Genomic DNA, 21659 nt, shown 5'->3' on the forward strand with positions numbered 1-21659 from the left:
TCCAAATTTTTGTTCCTAGCTTCAAGTGGTGGAACACGTTTCATCAAATTCTTTATCTCTTCAGCATTGCTAATAACCTCAAAGAGTCTGTCAATATGCTGACCTTTGCAAAGTTCTCTCTTCCCTAGCTGTCCTACTGAGCTGATCAAAATCTCTCGAGATGTCCTGCATCTGTTGCTTCAGATTGCTAATATCCTTCTTCATAAGCCCTAGGTTACCAAAGATTCCCTTCAAAAACCTCTGCTCATCCTCATCCCTGTTATACACCAGGTAATCCTCATTCCCTCTTTGTTTGTTCCTATCAAATTCAGCCTCCTTAAATCTATATCTGCATCTAGATCTTGAGCCAACACATTTTTCTTTTTTCTCTCCATCCTCTTAATTAGGAGTTCATCATCAGAAAGAACAGAATCCCTTACCATATTCTTTCCCTTGTTTCCAGAGACCTTGCCAGAGACACTTTTCTTCTCAATACCCTCTTCCTGCTCCTCTTCAAAATCAATGTCTTGTTCAGATTCAATCTCCATCTTCTTCCTCTTCTTCCTAGATGAGATTCTCCTACTCAAATGGGTTAAGGGTCAGTATACCATATTTTTTGGACACCATGCACCCTACACTCCCTAAACTTCATCATGTAATAAATAAGCACTCAAATAGATTGGGTGAAGCAAATTTACCAAGAGGGGAGGAGATACAATTGTTTGTGACAAACAACCACATGTCACAATCGATATTCGGATTATCCTCCAAATTGGAGTTGTTGAAGGTAAATTGTAATTATTAAATTTAATTTATTTATTTAATTTGAATAAATTAAATATCATGTTGAATTATCAAATTGTGTACAACCTTGTTTAATATTTGTTGGCATATTGCTATTAGCTTGCTTAGGTGGCTAAAACCCGATTCGCGTATCATACTATTATTATGAGACAACTTGTCAAGGTGCAAGGAGGACTAAGCGAAATGGTTAGGTCTAGCCAATGGGGTATATGTAAGGCTTTGAATTCAAAGAGGGCCCAAAAGGTCGAGGCATTGATCTTCGATGACAATTGGTGGGCTCGTGTGCAGTTTGTATTAGATTTCATGTACCCTATCATGACTATGCTTTGCTTTGCTAATAGAGATCAACCTTGTTAGGGGGATGTCTATGCTGTCATGGAAACAATGGTAGAGAATGTAAAACTTTCTATACAAACACATGAGAATAACCCCACACAATGTGAAGCCTTATGTAATCAATTGGAAACAATCATTCATCGTCGTTGGGAAATGATGACTACCCCATTGCACCTCCTTGTATATGCCTTATCTCCAAGGTACTATAGCAAGGAAGTACTTGCTATGCCAAATAGAGTGGCACCATATGTGGATAAGAAGTTGCTAGTGGGTGCTACAAAGCTTTAGCAAGACTCTTCCAAGATGATTACATGCACAAAACGTTAGGGAATTTGGCTTATTTGCTTCGGGAGCAAAACTCAGTCCTACTGCAATGAAGATCAAAATGACATGGGAATTATCACATAGTGGTATCTCTATGGTCAACCATTTAAGCAGCTACAACCTCTTGAAATCAAGATCCTCTCACCAAGGTTTTTATTTTTATTTTTATTTGTATTAACCGCTTGTTTTCCACAATTCTTTAAATTGCTTTTCATTTTTATGTTTTACTTTAATTTTGTGAACATTGTCTAGGTTGCAAGTTCTATTGCTGCTGAACAGAATTGGAGTACATACTCCTTTATCCACTTAGTGAAGCGTACCCAGTTGGGCTCAAAAAAAGCTGAAGACTTGGTTTACATTCATACCAGCTTGCATTTTTTGTCACATAAGGAGGATCACTACAAGGAAGGAGCAGCCAAGCTTTGGGAAGAACCTAAATGTGCGAACTTAAATACAACGATTCAAGATCTTACTGCAATCATAGATGATGATGCTAATAACATCATGACACATGGTGCATCTAGCACAAGTGGAACCAATTTCGGTTCAAATGATCTTGAACTTGCAGCACTTGGAGGAGTTCAAGATGATGAGGATTTTTTGCAAATCCATATGATTTTGATTTGAAATGATGAACATTGAATCATAAACTATATTTTGATAAATTGTAATGATTTTCTGATTTGCATTGGAATGGTGAACATAGACGTATATGAAATGGCTTATTGAATATTCAGTTATTAGTTATTTAAATTTCAATTAGAATATGTGTGAACTATCAAATATCTTGATCAATGGTATTGATGAAGTATCATACTATCAAAAGATTTTATTTTTTGTATATTCCTTACATTTCTTTGCATATATATATAAATGCATCTGCATCCCCGAAAAAAAAATCTACACATGCACAACCGATTCTTGCATCCGCATCTATATCCACACCCAAATCGACAACTTAGAGAAAAAGCATTGTTGAATCCCACATGCACATTATGTAAATTATAATTATTATTAGAATTCTCTTTATAACATTGCTGGTTATATGGTTATTCATCTTTCATGTTGATTAATAATCTAGTTGCAAGCTCTAAATCAAGATATACAGTTGGTAATTCATATTCCTAAATATACTCCATATCATATTTGGGAGTTCTAGGACAAAATACAATAAAGTCTCAATTGGTGACATTACACAAAGAAACATGAGTTTCAAAAACCTTAATTTGGCGGTGTGCTAGAAGTGTGCCCCCACACCCATCACTGACCACAATCCTCAAATATATCCATTGGTTAGCTTTTCCAGCCATCTTGAGACATTGTTCAATGAATTGAATATGGTGCCATAGATGTCAAAGGTTGACGAAATCCTAGAGGATTACTCAAAGTAATAGAAAATTGGACTGAGCTGCCCAGTTGTCTGCTTGAGCTTCTTGATCTGCTTGGTTGCGTGCTTGAGTTGGTTGACTGTCTGGTTGAGCTGCTTGAGCTACTTGGATGCATGCTTGAGCTGAATGGCTATCTGGTTGAAGTGCTTAGGTGCCTTCTTAATCTGGCTATGTGTCTACTTCAGCTGCTCGTCTGTGCCATGTAACCATTGAAATATTCAAAGGGCCAATTTCTTTCAATTTTAAATATGGCTGCTGAGTTTAATATGCATTGTATGTGTTAAGCATCATTTTCAAACTAGTCCTTAATGTGATCGATTCCTTTGTCGTGTGTGCCACTATAATATACGGAGTCAGAAATTTATAATTTCTTGTTGTTTGAAAAAATTCATTCATTCTTTCCTTTTTGGGTGTGATGTGTATGCAGTAAAGGTGTATCAAAATTGTGATATTGCTATCAGGATTTAACTGTGAGATTTTGAAATTTTGTATCAAAATGTTTTTGGTAGAAACTTTCATTGAATTATTTCAACTTCTAATTTAAAGTGCCAGGTGTTGCTTGTCATCGTGCATCACTTTATTATAGGCTGGGTAATATTATGGATAAAATTTGGTGTCGTGTATTACTGATTTAACTGTGAGATTTTGAGATTTTGTATCAAAATGTTTTTGGGAGAAACTTTCATTGAATTATTTCAATTTCTAATTTAAAGTGCCAGGTGTTGCTTGTCATCGTGCATAACTTTATTATAGGCTGGGTAATATTAAGGATAAAATTTGGTTTCTTGTATTACTGAAGAAGATACGTGCAAGGCAACATCATATACTGAGGTTCTGTGAGAAAGAAAAGAATGGTGCTGTGGCATTTAGTAATGGCTGGGCGTTTGTGGAGGAAAAAGGGGAAGTCATGTATTAACCAGCTGGGTGATTAAAAGACAGAGCTGTCGATACCTGTCAGTTTGTAGCAACTTGCAGCGATAACTTTCTCCATTACTTCTGAAGGCCATGGTCTGTTTAAGGATCTTAATCCACTGTAATATGCTGACCCGGAGAACAAAGGTAGTGACTGATCACATGCTAAATAATGGTGGAGAGTGGAGCTAGCAGTGTGAACGTTGGCAGTAGTAATTTAAAGAAACACAGAGGAAAAACTCACAAGATATATCGAATCATGTATTAAACTCCTTCATGCATTTAACCAAATGTGTTCATATAACCAAACATATTTGTAACTACACACGATAATACTACAAAGTGCAACAATATATATGTTTCTGCAGTATAACCAAATATAAGCCAAAAAATTAATGGAACCTGGATTGGTGTGTGAGGAAGTTTACTGCCCGCGTGACTCCTTTCTGATAACGTGTCCCGTCTGCCCTTGCACCAACAACTAACCCGACCTTCCTGGATGAGCGTGTTTGATCCCTCAGCTGATACGTGGTCTCTATACACCATTGCCGAGGCCTCTAATCGCACTCCACAACCAGTTGCCAATCAACATAAGACTCGGTTACACAGCCCATGGATGACAGAGATTCAATGCCTCCTGCAGTCGCTATCACGTGCCTCTCTCAACACAAATCAGTATGTCTGCGTTGAAGGAAGAAGGTTGTTTGCTGTTGCTGGAGGTTTTGATCCAAAATGGGTATTGATAATACAGATGCATGTACTCCCAATGCCGCCCTGTTGCCTCTGCAAAGTCTATTATCAGCTCTGTACTGCTACAGCAGTGGATATGATCTCTCCTTGAAGTCTTAGTGATTCAAACTGAATACCTGCCGATCCTTGGTATCTAACGTATTGTGGGAACAACTGACGTGATTGCCTTCCAGTTATAATCAAGACTTCCAAATACTTAGAAATGTTAGCAGACTTACTTCTGAAAATGGCACCGACTGAGCCCACTTTCTCTTGCCAACTTCTTGCTTGATTCTGAGCACAACTTTCAATGAGATGTTGGGGCTACGCCCAACTTCTCAAACATCTCAAGGGGTTTCATCCTCAAAAGTAACCAGTCACATTTAAGCAACCTTTTTAATTTGCATAATAGTATATTTCATGGTGACAATCCCAAGGAGCTCATTGCTTTTATAACCTCGATATGAGGGAAAGTACAAACTGTTAAAGTAACTTGGATCGTTTCTGCAAATGTATTTTCATTGCCATTGTAATTGATGATTTTCAAATGCAGATTTGGATCTCATATAAATATGAGAGGAGACATGTCTCTATAGTTGATCACTATTTAATTTATAAATAACTATATGTATAACTCATTTTTAACATATATATAATATTAATATATTAACCATATATGAAATATAATATTATATTATTATATAATAATATATAATGCATAATATATATAATACATATTATATTACATATATCATATATATATCTTATATATATAAGATATATAATGCATAATATATAATATATATTATATTACATATATAATATATATATTATATATAAGATACTTATCTTAAAGACAATTTATCATCAATGAGGTAGCTTTAATAAACTCAATCCAACAGAGGCTACAACAAAGTCATGTCCCGTAGCTTATGTAAGTCATAGACATACATAGATACACTCATACACACACACACACATATATACTTATTAGTAATATGAGACATAAACAAAGTTCATATAGATCATGAATACAAATACTCAATGCAATGAGTATATCACTTCGACTAATGCTATAGTTCAACACTCCCTCTTAGCAAGGGAGAAGTAATAAAAACATTTTATGAGACATCAAAAACAAGGATATTTATATACAACATATTATTTGACTTTAACACTCTAAAATAGTGACTTGTCAAATAACTACAATCACAATGTTATGAACACTATCATAACATACATTATGATCTCTAATTGTCCGAAACAATATCTAGAATAATCATAATGAATATGTTATCTATGATCTCTAATTGCCCGAAGCAATGTCTAGAGATGTCCATGATAACAAACCTATCATTTGCAACATCGTCACCTTACAAACAATTACCTTTTGTTTGTTTGTTATCATGGTGTCCAACAAAATCCGGCCCAAAGAACCATGATAACAAGTCTACCATTTACAAGACCGTCATCTTATAATGGTTACCTTCTGTTTATATATGTCAATGAAAGATCGTCACCTTTCATTACATATCATATGTGAAATAGTAACTACCATGAACCTAGTCATAGGGCAGTACAAAGGGTTTTCACCTTATATTTCTCTCATAGAGGAGAGCACATTATGAAGAATTTCCCTTAGAACTTCTCCTCATAGAGAAGATATCATCCACAAAGGATTGCATCTCAAAAATTTCTCCCTCTGAACATCCATCTTGGGAAGTCAGGTCCTCTTGTTACTTCCTCAGAACTCTCTTTACCCGAGGATTCCTGTCAAACTCATCACTCCCTCATGATATAAGTAGGAGTAGGCCCATCAACATCATGGAGTCACCCACATGTATTTCTATACTCCCTCTAAGTATTAATCTTCTAAGCTCCAACATTGCCTTCGAAGAAGTGTAATACTCCTCTTAATGTAGAAGAATTTCATAATCTTAATCATCAAAGATGTTTTCTTCAAGAGCCTCACTTTATCCATCTTAGTCTTTGGAACTACTATCATTAGATTTACTCTGCACAATATTTGGTAGCATATGTGAAGTACCAACCTTCTTTTCCTATAAGAATATCCTCAAACATAAAAGAAAAGATCAAAGCAAATAACCCTTATAGTATGTATAGAATTACAAATAAATGAATAGATAAATGTAAAAGATACAAGTACATATCTACCCATGGGGGTCATGGAATATCTCCTTTTCTATCGATTGTTCAAGTGGGAATGAAACATTGCCTATTATTCCCCCCACAATGTAAAATTCCCACTCTTATATCATTGAACACTTTTACATCACATCAAATTTGATGACTTCTTTCTAAGTTCCAACTTGCTCTTTTCATACATTGAAGCTCCAAACATTCATTAAGCTTAATAGTAGAAGCTAACACGAGCTTAATTGAGTATGATTGTGTCACTTGAATGACTGCAACTTATACGTGAAGTTTCATTTATCAAAGAAGACTCGTAGATGGTTCAAATAAATTCTTTGAAGTTTTATTAACATCTCATAACAACATCTCATATTTCCTTTGTTCATGCAAAGGTATTTGTTTGATCTTTTGATTAAACCTATATTATGCACATCTTGCAATCTTTGTATTCCAAATTTATATCATTGGCGAATCTATCACAAGGTGGTTTACTCTCTCTAAATTAATATGATCAAGATCACCAAAGATTAAATAAATCACGTCTTCTATATGCTCCCTCTCTTTCAAAGTTTCCTCAAATGAAATGTCAATCTCCCTCTGAATCTCAATCTTCATTTTCCCTTCATCTTTCCTTTCCACATTTTCGGGAGGTGAGTATTTACCATTGTGATATGTCAAATTTCATATTTTCAGAGATCTTTTCACTCAAGCTTCTCGATTTAGAGAAAAAGAGGTTAATGCTTTAAAGTTTGTCTTTAACATTAAAACATTACACTTCTCTATAATGTTAGGCAAGCACATTTTCAAAATGGTAATATAATCAAAACCACATTTTATAAATGAATATCCCAAATTCTATTTGTAAGTATATGTAATATTTACATTAAAATTTTCACTTACAAATATCAAAGTGTACTTATAAATTCATAATGGAAAAGATATACAATACAAAAACAAAAAATATTTCTCATATGATTGTTTATAAGGTGTTCTATGAAATTACTTTCCAAATAATAATGTTTATTATTTATTTATTTATTGGAATAACAATAAATATTTATTCATATCCTCAAATGTTTCATTTTAAAATAGGTAAGATGTCTAACATCTCACATATAGCAATTTGATTTTAAATTTATCATCTATACATAAATGATCTAATATCTGATTTTTGAATTAGTGAGAATATTCAAATAATTTATATTAACTAGAAAATAGAAATCTGTTTTTTTTTTAGTAACTTTTATTCTTGCTCTTTTTCACCTTACCCAAAACAATTTTAAAAATCTATATTAATGATATATAAGTTAAGAGGATGAATTTACTACCTTCTTTTAAAAAACTTTATTTAAAAAATATAAATTATTCATTCTCTTATCCTTATTACTTTCTACTTTCCATGTACTATACCTTCCTCTATCCACTGAAGATAAAATAACATTATTTAAATAAGCTAAAAAAAATAAAAATGTCATACCTTTTCTTGTATGTTGCTCACGTGGTTTAGGTTGGTACTTGTCCTACCTTTGAAGCTTAAAAGTGGGTCAGCAAGATTCAAGCCAACTTGGCTAAAGGTGCATAATGGCTGGCATTTCCTTGTCATACGTGGAGAACAATCTCTCACTGTCCTTGAGCTTTTGGCTCTCATACGCTATCGGATGCCTATCCTACATCAGAACTACGCTGATTCCGCTCCCTAAAGCATCACTGTAAGACTAAAGGGCGAGAGAAGTCAAGAAGTGTCAAAACCGGGCATGTGCTCATCACCTTTTTGAGCTTATCAAAGGTCACCTCTACATCATATGTCCACCTGAATGTCCCTTTCCATGTGAGATCGGTGAGGGGAGCTGCTATCTGAGAGAAACCTCTAGTGAACCTCCTATAATAAGACATAGACCGAGGAAGGCCCTCAAATCCGACACGTTCCTCAGAGGTGACCAATCTAGGATCGCTTGTATATTTTCCTTATGTACCTTCACCCCATCTGCACCAATCACGTGTCCAAGGAAACGAATCTTAGTCAATCCAAACTCACACCTTGATTCATTCGCAAACAATGAATGCTCCATAATGCTAAGTACCTCGTCTAGGTGTTGCAAATGCTCCTCCCAAGTTCTGTTGAAAACAAGGATATCATCAAAGAATACCAACACGCTCTTGCACAACTGTTTTCTAAAAATATGGTTCATACATGACCAAAATGTGGCCGGCGCATTAGAAAGCCCAAATGGCATAACCAAGAACTCAGAGTGTCCATAGTGGCATCGAAAAGTTGTCTTATGCACATCCTCCTCACGAACCCGTATCTAATGGTATCCAGATCTAAGATCTATCTTCGAGAAATGGATTGCCCCGTGTAATTCATCTAGTAACTCATCGATGCGAGGAATAGGGTACCTATTCCTAATGGTCCTCTTGTTGAGAGCACGGTAATCAATACACATGCGAAGAGTGTCATCCTTCTTCACCAAAACTATCGAAGAAGCAAAAGGGCTAGAGTTGGGTCTGATGTGTCCCATGTCTAAGAGTTCCTTAATCGTCCTTTCTATTTCCTCTTTATAGTGCTAGGGGTGACGATAAGGAGTGGTAATGACAAGTCTAGCGCCCTCCTCGAACTCAATGATATGCTCAAACCCTCTATCTAGGGGAATACCCGATGGTATGTCTTCAAAAACCCTCTTGTGTTTATCAAGCACCGGTTGAATGCCAACATGAAGTTGTTGTCCTAAACCTAATGAAGCCTTAGAGGAAATGAAACAACGTGCTGCCCACTCCATGTCATCATGCCTCATAATAGCCTCCATCCGGTGAGCTGAAATCAACTTGGGTTCACTCTCTGGCATGGCCTTGAGAATCACCATCCAGTAGGAATTCTAGCTACATCTTATCATGATCAACTGTGTACCTGCCAATAGTCTGCAACCACTATCATCCCAACATGGCAGCTAATCCATCCAAATCAACAACATAAAAAATTGCCTCTAGAAGAAAATCATCAAAGTGAATCGAAAGCCCTGGCGCTTTCCCTGTGCACCTCAATCTATCGCCTCCTGCCACTCTAACTTCGAACTCAGGTATGTCATCAACCTGTAACTTTCTCTTTGAAACCCAGCAAGTGCTTATGAAGTTATGTGATGCACCTATATCTAAACGACATAATACGCTACCCTGTAACTACACCCTTCAAGCAAAAGGGGTGACCTGTGGGATTGCTAGAAAGGGAAGCTATGATAGGAGACTATCCCGAAGTGGATTCCTTCTTCCTCATCATTGCCATCAACATCGTTGCCCCCTTGCTGCTCATCCTCCTCTTCCGACAGAAACTCAACGTAATGTGTTTTACCTTTGCCAAGGCATCTCTGATCCAAAGTCCATGGCTCCCTACAAGTGAAGCATAGCTTCTTCCTCCTGAGTTCATTATGTGTCTCAAAGTCCAATCTGGGAGGGGAAACCTTATGTTGATTCTTGTTCTTCTGGAACAAAGTAGACCCCTTATAATGTTTCTTAGGAGGTTGTAGTATCGAAGAAGGTGAGTCTAGATCATGTGCAATCTTAATAGCATCATCCAAGGTGTTTGGTTTAAGGACCTTGACCAAACTTTTAAATCTATCATGTAAGCCCTCAGTGAAAAGCATTACTTTACATTGTTCTGTCATATCCGGAACCATAACCGAGATTCGTTGAAACTCGTCAATGAAGTCATCTAAAGATCCACCCTGCCGCAACTGTGTCAAATCCTTGTAATAGACCTCAATGTCCTTCCTGTCAAAACGATTGGTCAGCTTAGAGATGAAAGTCTCGTAAGATGTAATGAGACCATGATCTTGGGTGACTACTCCATGATGCCACCAATAATATGCTGCTCCCTCCAAATGCATTGTAGCAAATCTAACGGCTTATGTCTTCGACATGGGCTTCAGTGTCAAGTAGGAGTCTAGCTTGTGAATCCAAGCTCTAGTGGATGTCTTATTGTTGCCATCAAAAATGGGGAGAGAAAACTTGTTCATGGCGTGCTTCAAATCCCTATTTTATGCCCTATGCCTCCTATCCTGCTAAGGTCTCTCTGTCTCCCTTTTTTATTCATGTCTTGAACAAAAGTCATTCTATTTAATCCGATCAAGGAACAGATCCCATTCATCGTACACAGCCATAACATTATCCGAAAGTAAGCCTGGTGCTGCGGGTTGTGCTACTTCTTCCTCGGCATTATTCTCAATAAAATGGGCATCAATGGTCTATCAGTGTTCCGTGTGGGGGCCCTAGCAGCTCGGGGTGATCCTGCCACACTACCACCTCCACTATGATAACTCGGTGCTCTCCTATGAGTCGGAGCTAGCTTCTACATAGCATCGGTAAGCTACTGAAGTGCAGTAGCGATATTTTTTTGCCCATCTCTAATAGCCCACAAAGTTTCCCTCACTTCTCGTCCCTGTCCATTCCCATCATGTGCCATTTGAATGATTTGTATCTATTCAACCTGTTCACCCAATTCAACTTGTATGTTTGTCCCAAAGGTTAGCTCCTCATCAACTGAGTAACTGTCCTCAATATCAATCTGGTCTGAAGATCCTACCTATTCAGATCGGATGTGACTAAAATTGTATGGCTTCCTATTCATGCCTATCTGACATTTTTCCCTGTTTAAACCAGCCTACAACTTAATAACTTACCCACAAGTCGGCAGGTCTTGTGACTCTGATACCACTATAGTATGCTGACCCAGAGAACTTAAATATTTTCCCTACAAAACCAAATAAACTCTTGTGATTGGCTGGCATCCTCGCGATCAATGTTGTTAGCCTCTCTAGATGGGGAGATAGATCAACAAGGCGCCAGTAAGGCCTAGCACGAAGAAGGGGACATTACATCCACCATGCAAGTTATCATCTATCATGATTTGCTTAGACATCACAATAGAAGATTAAGTTATTGTAAGATCGTGACCTTTCAATTGATAATCATTTGGAAGTCGTCACTTCCTCGTGATGTACACCAAGGGCAGGCCCATTAAAATCATGCAGTCACACACAGATTTTCAGACTCCCTCTAAATATCAAATCTTCATTTTCCTACAACAACATGCTTGGAGAGAAGGAAAAGATCAAGGCAAATAGTTCTTATAGTACGTATAGAAATACAAATAAGAGAGAGACTGATATAATAATCAAGGATAATAAATAATTCTGCATAATAATATAAGATTATTCCAATATAACATAGATCAAATAAATATCTAATTTAAATATATACTTTGAACGTTTATGTATGTATTCCATCTTCTATATATATACTTCAATCTATATATGCACATGGTTTATAGAAGGTGTTGATCCTTGTATTTTGGGTTTGTTATGACTTTGAATATATCTTATTGGTGACTCCACCTTCTAATCTACGTGGGTATCCTTTTTGTGCAAAGTGGATCAATTACAGTTTGGCTTCCACTTTTAATGGGAACGTATGAACATATCCCCCAATGACAATACTTATAGCCATAGTAATCCGGTAGTGGCTATGCGTAGGGAATAAATGATAAACATCGACTATTCATATATCCCCACAAGGACGTGATTCACAATAATCAATTTAAATCTTACTCAGTATGCAGTAGGGACCACCTTGCACCTATCATGATGTCTATAATCAACATCAAATGCCCTTATACTTTCCAATGTGTCATTTACCGCCTTGACTGGCTTATGTTTTCCACCAGCAACATTTACATGTTCTTTGTGCAGAGCATAAACTCCCACTAGAGTCCTTTCTCGTGAATCATGATATCCTTTCCTTGTTGGCGGGCATTTTTGTACTTTGTCTATGCAAAGTATGGGTATTCTATTTTCTTCCCCACGATAGACATTGATATTTCAAAATATGATTTGGCCAGCCACAGAATTCACACCCATGAAATCAAATGTGACTAAGAGTCTCCAGAAATCGATTTCATATTGCTTATGAATCGATCAAATTTAACAGAATATATGAAGCAAGACCCTTTATGTAATTGGCAATATAAACTCTTCAACTTGAATACTGCAAGATCTAAACTTCGCCATATTCAGAAATAACCTTATTCAATATTGATTTATTTGCACAACATATATTAACTTCAATGCAAGTAGTAATCAATCTCAATGCTTGTTACATTTGCAACTTGGCTCTGATTACCATGTTGATTTATGAGGATCGCTGCAAATGTAAAAGCACTACCTGATTGTATGTGTTATCCAAAGGCAGCGATCTCTTCTATTTTATATTGAGAATAAACCAAGAAGAGACATGTTTGATCATGAAACATGTCTATTCATTAATATAATAACAATTTAATTTTATATATATAAAATTTCCATAAATCATTATTATATATAATATCTTCAATAGTTTAGTTTCTTAGGTTTATCTGACTGAAGCTACCAAACATCAACACCTTTAATTATGTTTTGTTATCAAAACTGAGTAGTATTGATGTGCGAGCAACTGCCGTCTGAAAAAAATAAATACAGTTTTATCACAAATCCAAGCATGGAGTGGTGAATAAGGTTCAAACAAAAAAGAATTACATATGATATGAGCAACCAGTGTGAAGGATGTGTTGTGCAATATTCATTCATGTATGACTAGGTAGTATAATTTTGGGGATTGGCTGCATTTTGAATAAGGGCATGCAAGGAATCAAGCTTTAAGTTATTAGCATGTTAAGACTGGTATGAGTTGTCCTGTTCTGAGAAAGTGTGTGTTGATATTCTAAGTCCAGCCATATTTGAGAAGTAGAAAGCTGCTAATTTGAAGGTTTATTAAGGAGTGAGGATGTGTTGAGCTCCTGGGATTGTTCTAGTTTTCTAAAATACAGTTCAAGCAAAAAACCTCAAGTAGTTTTGGAGAATCAATATTGATTCCTATTAAGTTGTGCTTATTACTATTGTCATTTTGGGCAATGTGTTTTTTGTTCAGGCCTAGAGCATTTTTGAGAAAAGGATGAGACAAAAATAATGTAAGAAGAGAATATTTGATTGAGTCAAGCATATTACTGTAGTTGGAACATATAATTGAAGACTAGCATATTATCTGTGTATGGAATGTTATTGAGACGATGTGATACAGAGTGTATGGTGAGAGGACTTTTAGATTTAGTATTTTTGAAAAGGTACTCACTTGAGGTTGATGCCTCAGTTGAGTGGAGTTCATGCTTCAGTTGTTCGGAGTTGGTGCTTTGGGGAGAGTCGATGCTCACTTATGTAATCTATGTTGGTGCCCATTGGTTTGGTACACATTTTGTTAATGTAAGCTATTGCATGCCATGGTAATTTACCCGAAAGGATTTTCCACGAAAAAATCTGCTGCCTGTGTCTTGATGCTCGCTCTCTTTTAGTTTTTATGTTATTTCATTAATTTGAAAGTTAAAGAAAACTGAAATACTGATTCTATGCACCCCTCAGACCCCCCACTGCCATCTCTCACTATTTCCTGTGTGCTCTTCACAATGGTGGTAAATTGGTTAGTTTCTTCAGAGATAAGTCAAATATGTCTCACTTGGTGTTACTGAACGTGTTTTGTAAATTTTGGTTACAATTGATAAAGCAGTAGTTGTAATTTGGCAAGAAAATTTGATTTTAATATCAAGAGATCTAGTAGGTTGGAGATGCATTTACAATGATCAAATGGACCTGGATTAGATAAGTAATTTGAGACATCCCAAATTTCAAGCAGAACAGCTGTCTGGAAACTTCAGGGAAAGTTCCTTGTATAATCAAGGGACATTTCTTGCATCTTATATACAAGAAGACATTTTCTATATGGATCATTTTGGTATTCCTCATTTTATATCAAAAGAAGAACAAGAAAATAGGTTGACTGTTGCAACTTGCAATTATAGAATCAACTTCTATAACTAATGACTATATTTGCTAACCAAGGGAATTCTTTAATTAAGGTCACATTCCCTTGCAGAAACAAGGTGACATTCAAATAAGCTACTGCTCACTAACACATCTTCTGCCCAAAATTGGAGCCAATTCTGCAGCATATAGATCATCAAAGAAGTTTGACTAATTTCTAAAATATTAGCAGAATTGGAGTTGAATTTTGGTTCTCATCCTCACTTGCACAGAGTAGTGTTTGACTCTGAATCCTGACTAGGCCTCCAAACGTTGATGGCCATTACAGTGCTTATAACTCGAAAATCCTTTTTTACGACAAGGTTTTCCATTCTGTGATATTAGCATTCTCTTTCCGGATTTCCTTGAAACTAGGCACCTTTTTTTTAATCTTCAGAAAGTCTAATGAATTCAATTCTGAATAGAGCAGGTAGCACTGAACAATCTATTGAAGGCAACAGCTAATATCTACCTAGTGATTGCTATGAGTAAACACAAAACAGAAACATTTGAGGCAACCATGCAGTATATCCTTTATGATTGATTTGACCCTTAATAGCTTTCAAGTTTTGGTGATAGGCAGAAGAGAGTATGCACACAGGAGAAATGAAATACATTTGATGTCCATTACTAAACCCCATTTCAAGCATCTTCCACTTTTTCCAACTGTACCCTTCTGCTGAAACACAGCAAGAACTGATGGAACTAGAGTTGGATTTTCTTCTGATTTTACATAGAAAATCCTGCTGAGAAGAGAGAAAATAATCCTACTACGTAAGTAGTATAATCCATCATGCAAATTCCTCTCATGATCAGCAATACTTTCTAAATTGAAAGTAATGCTCAATACACACTAGTCATGAAATCAAATTTATCCAAATAAAAACCACAACATTTTTTTCTAAGGATAAAAGACCATCTTAGAAGGGAGAAGGTAGCAAGGTGTTTAATTCTACGTATTGAACAGATCACACCACTTTGGCTTCAAAAAAAACCACAGGCTGCATACATAGCAAAACTAACACGAGCACCACAGACTAGTGAGCTATGCTATGAAGGGAAGCAGGTCAATCACTTCTGCTTCATCCAGCCATTTTTGTTTCTAGTTACAATTTTAAGATGTTTATAGTAAAGCAATTATACTGATTTCAGACTATTATTCCATTCCTTACAACGCTACTAGATGTACTGCTGCTTCAATCATACCACACACACTATATCCAATGAGTGCGAATGAAAGTTGAGATGTATCACATGGTATAGCAGATAAGAAACAGCAAAAACAAATGAATTAGCACCTGCAAATGGCTTGCAACATTTTCCCTTGTAAGCCCTTGAACACTCATTAACTCAAGTATTCTCTTGGGAACAGCCTCTGCATCAATACATATTATAAGTCATTAAGTTACACTACATATAAATTATCAAAAGCATATAGCATGGTTGATGTCAACAACAGTACTACAGGTTGTGTGCTCAATGACTTTTAAGACCATGAAACTTGTGAATTCCAGAAATTAACTGAAGAAATTAGGTACTAACATTCCATTTCCACACTCATTGACGATGTATTATCCACTATAATAGCCTACAAAATACTTCACAGTTAAAGATGTAATTCTTACTATCAATTCCCAGCTGATTCACAGCATTAACAAATTGTTGATGAAGCTCTACAGACCAGACTACACGAGGTTTCTTTGAAGCAGAAGGATCTTCATTATCTTGCTCCCCATCATCTTCCTCTTCTTTAGCATCCTTCCGTTTCTTTAAAAGTTTCCAATTACCATCTGTTCCTTCATTCGCCGAGGAAGCGTACTCAGCATCATCAGATGCTTTTTTATGCCTCTCATTGTCTTCTATATTACCTAACTGATCAAAATCTTTTGACCCCTTCCTCTTCTTTCTTATCACATGTTGCCATATGTTCTTGAGCTCCTCTAATCTTACCGGTTTTATCAAATAATCACAAGCCCCATGCTTGATTCCTTTCATAACTGTACTTGTTCCTCCATCTGCAGACATCACTGCACCACACATTCTATGTTAATAACTAAAGCTTTGATCATCTATGAATAGAAATGTCTTTCATTACATTCACTACAGTGATATGTAGTGTTGAACTTACTAATGACTGGCAAATCCATTTCCAGTCCAACATGCTCAAGAAGCTTGAAGCCGTCCATATCTGGCATGTATACATCACTTATTACCAGATCAAAGCTGCCCTTCCTCTCACGAAGCATTGATAATGCATCTGTAGCACGACTGCACGTCATAACTGCAAAGAACAGTAACAATCAATTAGAAATATAAGGAAACCCTGCAAACAAAGAGTGAAGGGAAAGAACCACCACGTTTAACCAAGGGTACTCTAAAACATGCCACACACAAAGACTGCAGAGATGCCATTCCAAAGACTGCAAAGATAAATTAAACAATTTTGAAGTTTGAACAGAACAGCTAAGGTGGATAACACCAGACAATGAATTTCTTATTTAGCTTGGAAGCGTAGCCCTAAATGTGATTTATAGTCACTCTAATAAGCAACTCCGCATGCCATGCCTGGAAATCTGAAAAGAAAACAGTTAAAATCCATGACTGATGTTTTTTTATTGAAACCCTCATTTCACTCCAAAAGGCATGATACAGTATGCTATGGCTTGACAGGCACTAATCTACCAATAATCTATCTCCATGCCCGCATGTCATGCCTGGAAATCTGAAAAGAAAACAGTTAAAAAACATGACAGATGTTTTTTTATTGAAACCCTCATTTCACTGCAAAAGGCATAATACTCCATCCATAATCAACAGGAGTCCCGATTTTCTGTGCTGGTTAAGTATTAATTTAACTCGATAGATAGATAACTGAGTTTTTTCATTGAGGTATAAATGCATTCAAAACACTTTGTAACTACCACTGTCATTAGTAAGCACTTACCACAAGTATTGCCTCCCTTATGCAGTGCCATTGCAACTAATATTCAAGTCAACCAAGAAAAAATAACAATTATATAACTAAACCAATCACCTACAAGGAATCCATGTACCCATTCCCAGGAAGTTATGAACACTTCAAGTACACAGGATTTGTAAGGTTAATATCACCTTAATCCTAACATTCACAATTTGGTTCCTATAGTCTAGGAAACTATGCTGCCTGTAGCACATAGTAAAGGATTTGCTGATGTTTAAGTATCTTGACGAAAAAACTCACCGACCTGATCTATGTTCAATATGGCAGTGGTGTTTGGATTCAATTCCACAATCTAGAGATGTTCACCAACATTTGAGGTGTCCAAAAATGGTGTAAGTGATCAAACAACTTACTGAATAAATCAATTATCATTTTTCTTCTTATTAATTAAGAAATTAATTAATATGAGAACTAATAAACTAGTTTCTGTATTCGTATCATCGACTACAGCAACATATTACTATGAAGTGTTATCCTATTAAGATATTATATACATGTTCCCCGGGGACGCATACCCGGCCTAAAACCAGGAGTTTCGGAAACGGGGATGTCCCGAGGACGGGGGGACGGGTATGGGACATCCCCCAACCATCCCCAAAAAGGGCAAATTACCAGGGGACGTCCCCGAAACTTGGGGACAGCTGGCCATCCCCTGTACAGAAAGAAGACGCCTAGACGTCCCCCAACCGTACTGGGTATGGCTAGTTGTCCCCAGTTTTTTTTTAATTTTACTTTTTTTTTTGTTTAATGCAAAAAAATTAAAAAGTGATTATTAAAAAATAATTTTAAGGCTCCTTACTAGGTCGCCGAGGTGGGCCCCACCCCTCCAAATCCGCCAGAGGCAAAATAGGAGCAGCAATCTGCTTCATTTTTCTATATTATGTTTTTTTATGTTGAACATCAACATGATTATGATACATTGATACTTATTACTTTATGGCAGCCCTCTAGCCTTTGGGCGTATAGCTTTACGCATATTTAGATTTAAATTTTCAGATTTATCATGTTTATCATTATGATATTGTTCACTGCTATTGATATGCATTTTGACAATTGAGTACTGAAATCGGATGTTATTTACTAAATGGCATTCAAATGTTGTACGTTATGGTTCTATGGTGTTCAAATGACATGCTTTGTGATTAGTTTTATATGAATGACATATATATTTGCAAATTTCAATGTATATTTTAAAATTTTCTTATATATATAGCGTCCCAATTTGCTGTCCCCCCCCATCCCCAAAATCGCCAAATAAATTTGCCATCCCGGAAACCCATCCTGCCATCCCCGTATAGGAAACTCGAGGTAACATAGTATTATTTCCAGCAGCAAGAGCCACGAAGGCAGGGTCTTCCACGTTAACAAGGGTACCGACAGTCTATTAAGCACAAACGGCAAAGCATGTGTCTTGACTCCATCAAGTCAGTCAAATGATGCAGATAGAAGAACAATTTAAAAACTATATAGAATATTGACTATGCAGAATAAGACAAATAGATTCTATTGAATATTGAGGCTTAGATCAAGTATGTATGTATCTATTGAATATTGAGATAAACTATGAAACAGTGATGTGGCAAACAAAGATTGACAAATAGAATTGAGGCATAAATACCAACCTTGGTGGTAGTGAATATCTCCTCAAACTTTTGAATGGTGTATGATAGCGAATTTGACGAGTAGGGAGTAAACGGCATAAGTGATTATCAAATATAATATAAAAAGGCTCGATTAAGACTATTGGAGACATTAATCTAACTGAATAGATAAACATGTTGTGAAGTTTTCACACCATCGCCCCAAAATTTTTGGGGACCCCTTTTTTTGATTGCCTTGGCAATAATTTGTTGAAGTTGTCCAAAAATTTCCGAACTTGGAAAATTTTACTTCTTGGACGCCTTTGGGCCAAGGGGGAGGAGGTTAGATTTATTTTTTCAGCCGGTTTAAACTTGATTTTTCAGAATGACCAATTTTGTCTTTAGGTCGAACAAATTTCAAAGAACAACACTTGGCAAGATATTTTTGTAAATTTTGTACTTAGACGATTTTTTTTTTAAAATTTGGATATAATTGTATAAACTTGAGTAATTTTCAAAAAATGAAATTTTTGTTAGATTTGGGTTTTTCGGAAAATCTTGAATTTTTTTTGGTGAAAAAATTAATTTTGTGATGGTGAAATCAAATGGGAAAATCGATTTTAGACTCTAGAGAAATGATTTTTTTTTTGTTAAACTTAAAAATTAAAATAGCATGGCAAAATCGATTTTGGATTAAATTGCAAAAATTAACATTATATGGATTAAATTTGCCTTGAAGATTTTAAAGTCTTTAAAGAAATTAGTAATTTAAAATTGAAAAAATCAATTTTGCCTTGCCAACTCCGATTGTTAATGATACATTAATTACTAAATCGTCATTAAATGAAAACGTTTAGCATCTCCAAGGCTTTAATAATTTTATTTTTGCAATTTTGGTCTAACTGACAATTTAATAATGCAAATCTCATTGTGGCAAAATTAATTTTTGGCTTTCATCTAATTGGGACCAGATTGTGCACTAATTAATGTTTTTTTGTTCTTTTCCTCTCCTAGGTGCAAATCGGCCAACTAGGGAAGGCAAATGAATTGGGTATGAGAAGGCTCTCCTTCCCCTTGTCTCCTCATTCTTCAATCTTCCTCTTCCATGCTTAGAATAGCTCTTCCTCCTTGGATGATTTTTGGCAAAGGGCAAATTCGCATATGGGAGCAGCTCTTCTTCCTTGCCGTTTTTTTTATAGGGCAATTCTTGGCAATTTTTATAAGGCAGATCTGATTTTCCTTGCCCTAGATGATTCTTGATTGATGTCTGATTTCCATAGAGAGCTGCGATTTTTGTGGAGCTGAAATTTGTGGAAGTTTGATTTTCTTTAAGAGCTGCGATTTTGCATCAGATCTGGACAGTATTATTTGGTAAAGGAAATAGGTGATTAAAGGCTGATTTTTTTGCACATGCATGGGCAATTTCAAGTGGGCAGAATTCTGATTTCTTCAACTAGGGCATCAATATTTGCAAGGGGCTTGAAATTCTTCGGTCTGATCCGAAATTCAAAAGAAGACCCGGCCATTGGTAAAAGTAAGTTCAATTCATTTAGAGTTGAAAGTGGTCCTTAAGCGGATTTTGCTCTTTTGTACTTGTCTAGTTTTGCTTCTCTTGGTTCTTCTTGCATTCATCATCCACCACTTCATCATCCCATCCTAGGTTGAAGATTGGAGATTGATATTTGTAAAATTCATGATAGAGCATTTGGCGAGGCAGAAATAAGCTAGACCACCCTAGGTTGAAGTTGGGAGTTACAAGTGTAGACCATCCTAAGGTAACAAAGGGGCAAAAATAAACGGTAGTCTCACCCCTAGGTTGAAGATTGGAGATTGATAAGTGTAGTGATAGGACTTGGCAAAGCAGAAATAAGTGTAGAATCCATCGATAGAAAGAAGGTTCAAGATCGATAAGGGTAGTCCATATCACTTAGAACAATGGGGTAGAAATAAGTGTTTAGGATGATAGATGTTAGTGCAAGCAAAAACTCTAAGGGAACAAACACTAAGAAAGACAAAGAGGATATGATGCCCAAAACAACTTTCTTCTCGAAAATGAGGCGAATAACTGATACCAATGTTGGTACAATAAATATGATATAGGTAAAGGACAGACTAAAGGAAGGACAATTCCCCATGGCAAAGATCTACAAAAGCAGAATTGGCTACACGAAGGAAAGAAAGGAGTCACCAAATCATCGAGGTTCACAGTGGCAGACTTCAAATCAGAATATGGCGATCTCATGGTGCTTCTCAATCGGATCATGGGCCTAGCTCAAGGTATGCAATCCGAAAACTAGATGTACTTCTTTATTGATGAAATTGCAATGGAAGAGGCAAATTTGATAAGGCTAGAATTATAAGTGAAAATCTAGAATTACAACTTAGGGCAATGCAAAACTAGAAGCAATTCCACATGGGGTCCTAGCCCTTCTAGTTGATTGCAAGCTGGCAAAGGTTGAAGTGTGAGCTTTGGTGAATAATGAAATCGGGTGAAGGGCGAATTTGATTGAAGATTAAGATTCAAGAAGCCCCGCAATTTCAAGAAAGAGTGGATTAGTAGAAGAGATTTGAAAATATTTGAGGCTAGGCAAGGCTTGGC

At 36.2% G+C, this 21659-nt stretch overlaps 1 protein-coding gene across 2 annotated transcripts in view; it reads right to left on the minus strand.

Moving 5' to 3' along the window:
- LOC149557009 (uncharacterized) overlaps nucleotides 1-21659 on the minus strand; it is a 72357-nt gene that overhangs the window by 24065 nt on the left and 26633 nt on the right. For both annotated transcript variants that reach the window (XM_089831662.1, XM_089831663.1), the window contains exons 2-4: nucleotides 16629-16781; nucleotides 16126-16527; nucleotides 15799-15875 (exon numbers count right to left, since the gene is read on the minus strand). In XM_089831662.1, coding sequence (XP_089687788.1) covers nucleotides 15799-15875; nucleotides 16126-16527; nucleotides 16629-16781 — 632 coding nt within the window. The remainder of the gene's footprint in view (nucleotides 1-15798; nucleotides 15876-16125; nucleotides 16528-16628; nucleotides 16782-21659) is intronic.

This window comes from Cupressus sempervirens, chromosome 5, assembly GCF_028749045.1.
Source record: "Cupressus sempervirens isolate cs-2001-9-10 chromosome 5, ASM2874904v1, whole genome shotgun sequence".
NCBI classification, from domain to species: Eukaryota; Viridiplantae; Streptophyta; class Pinopsida; order Cupressales; family Cupressaceae; genus Cupressus; species Cupressus sempervirens.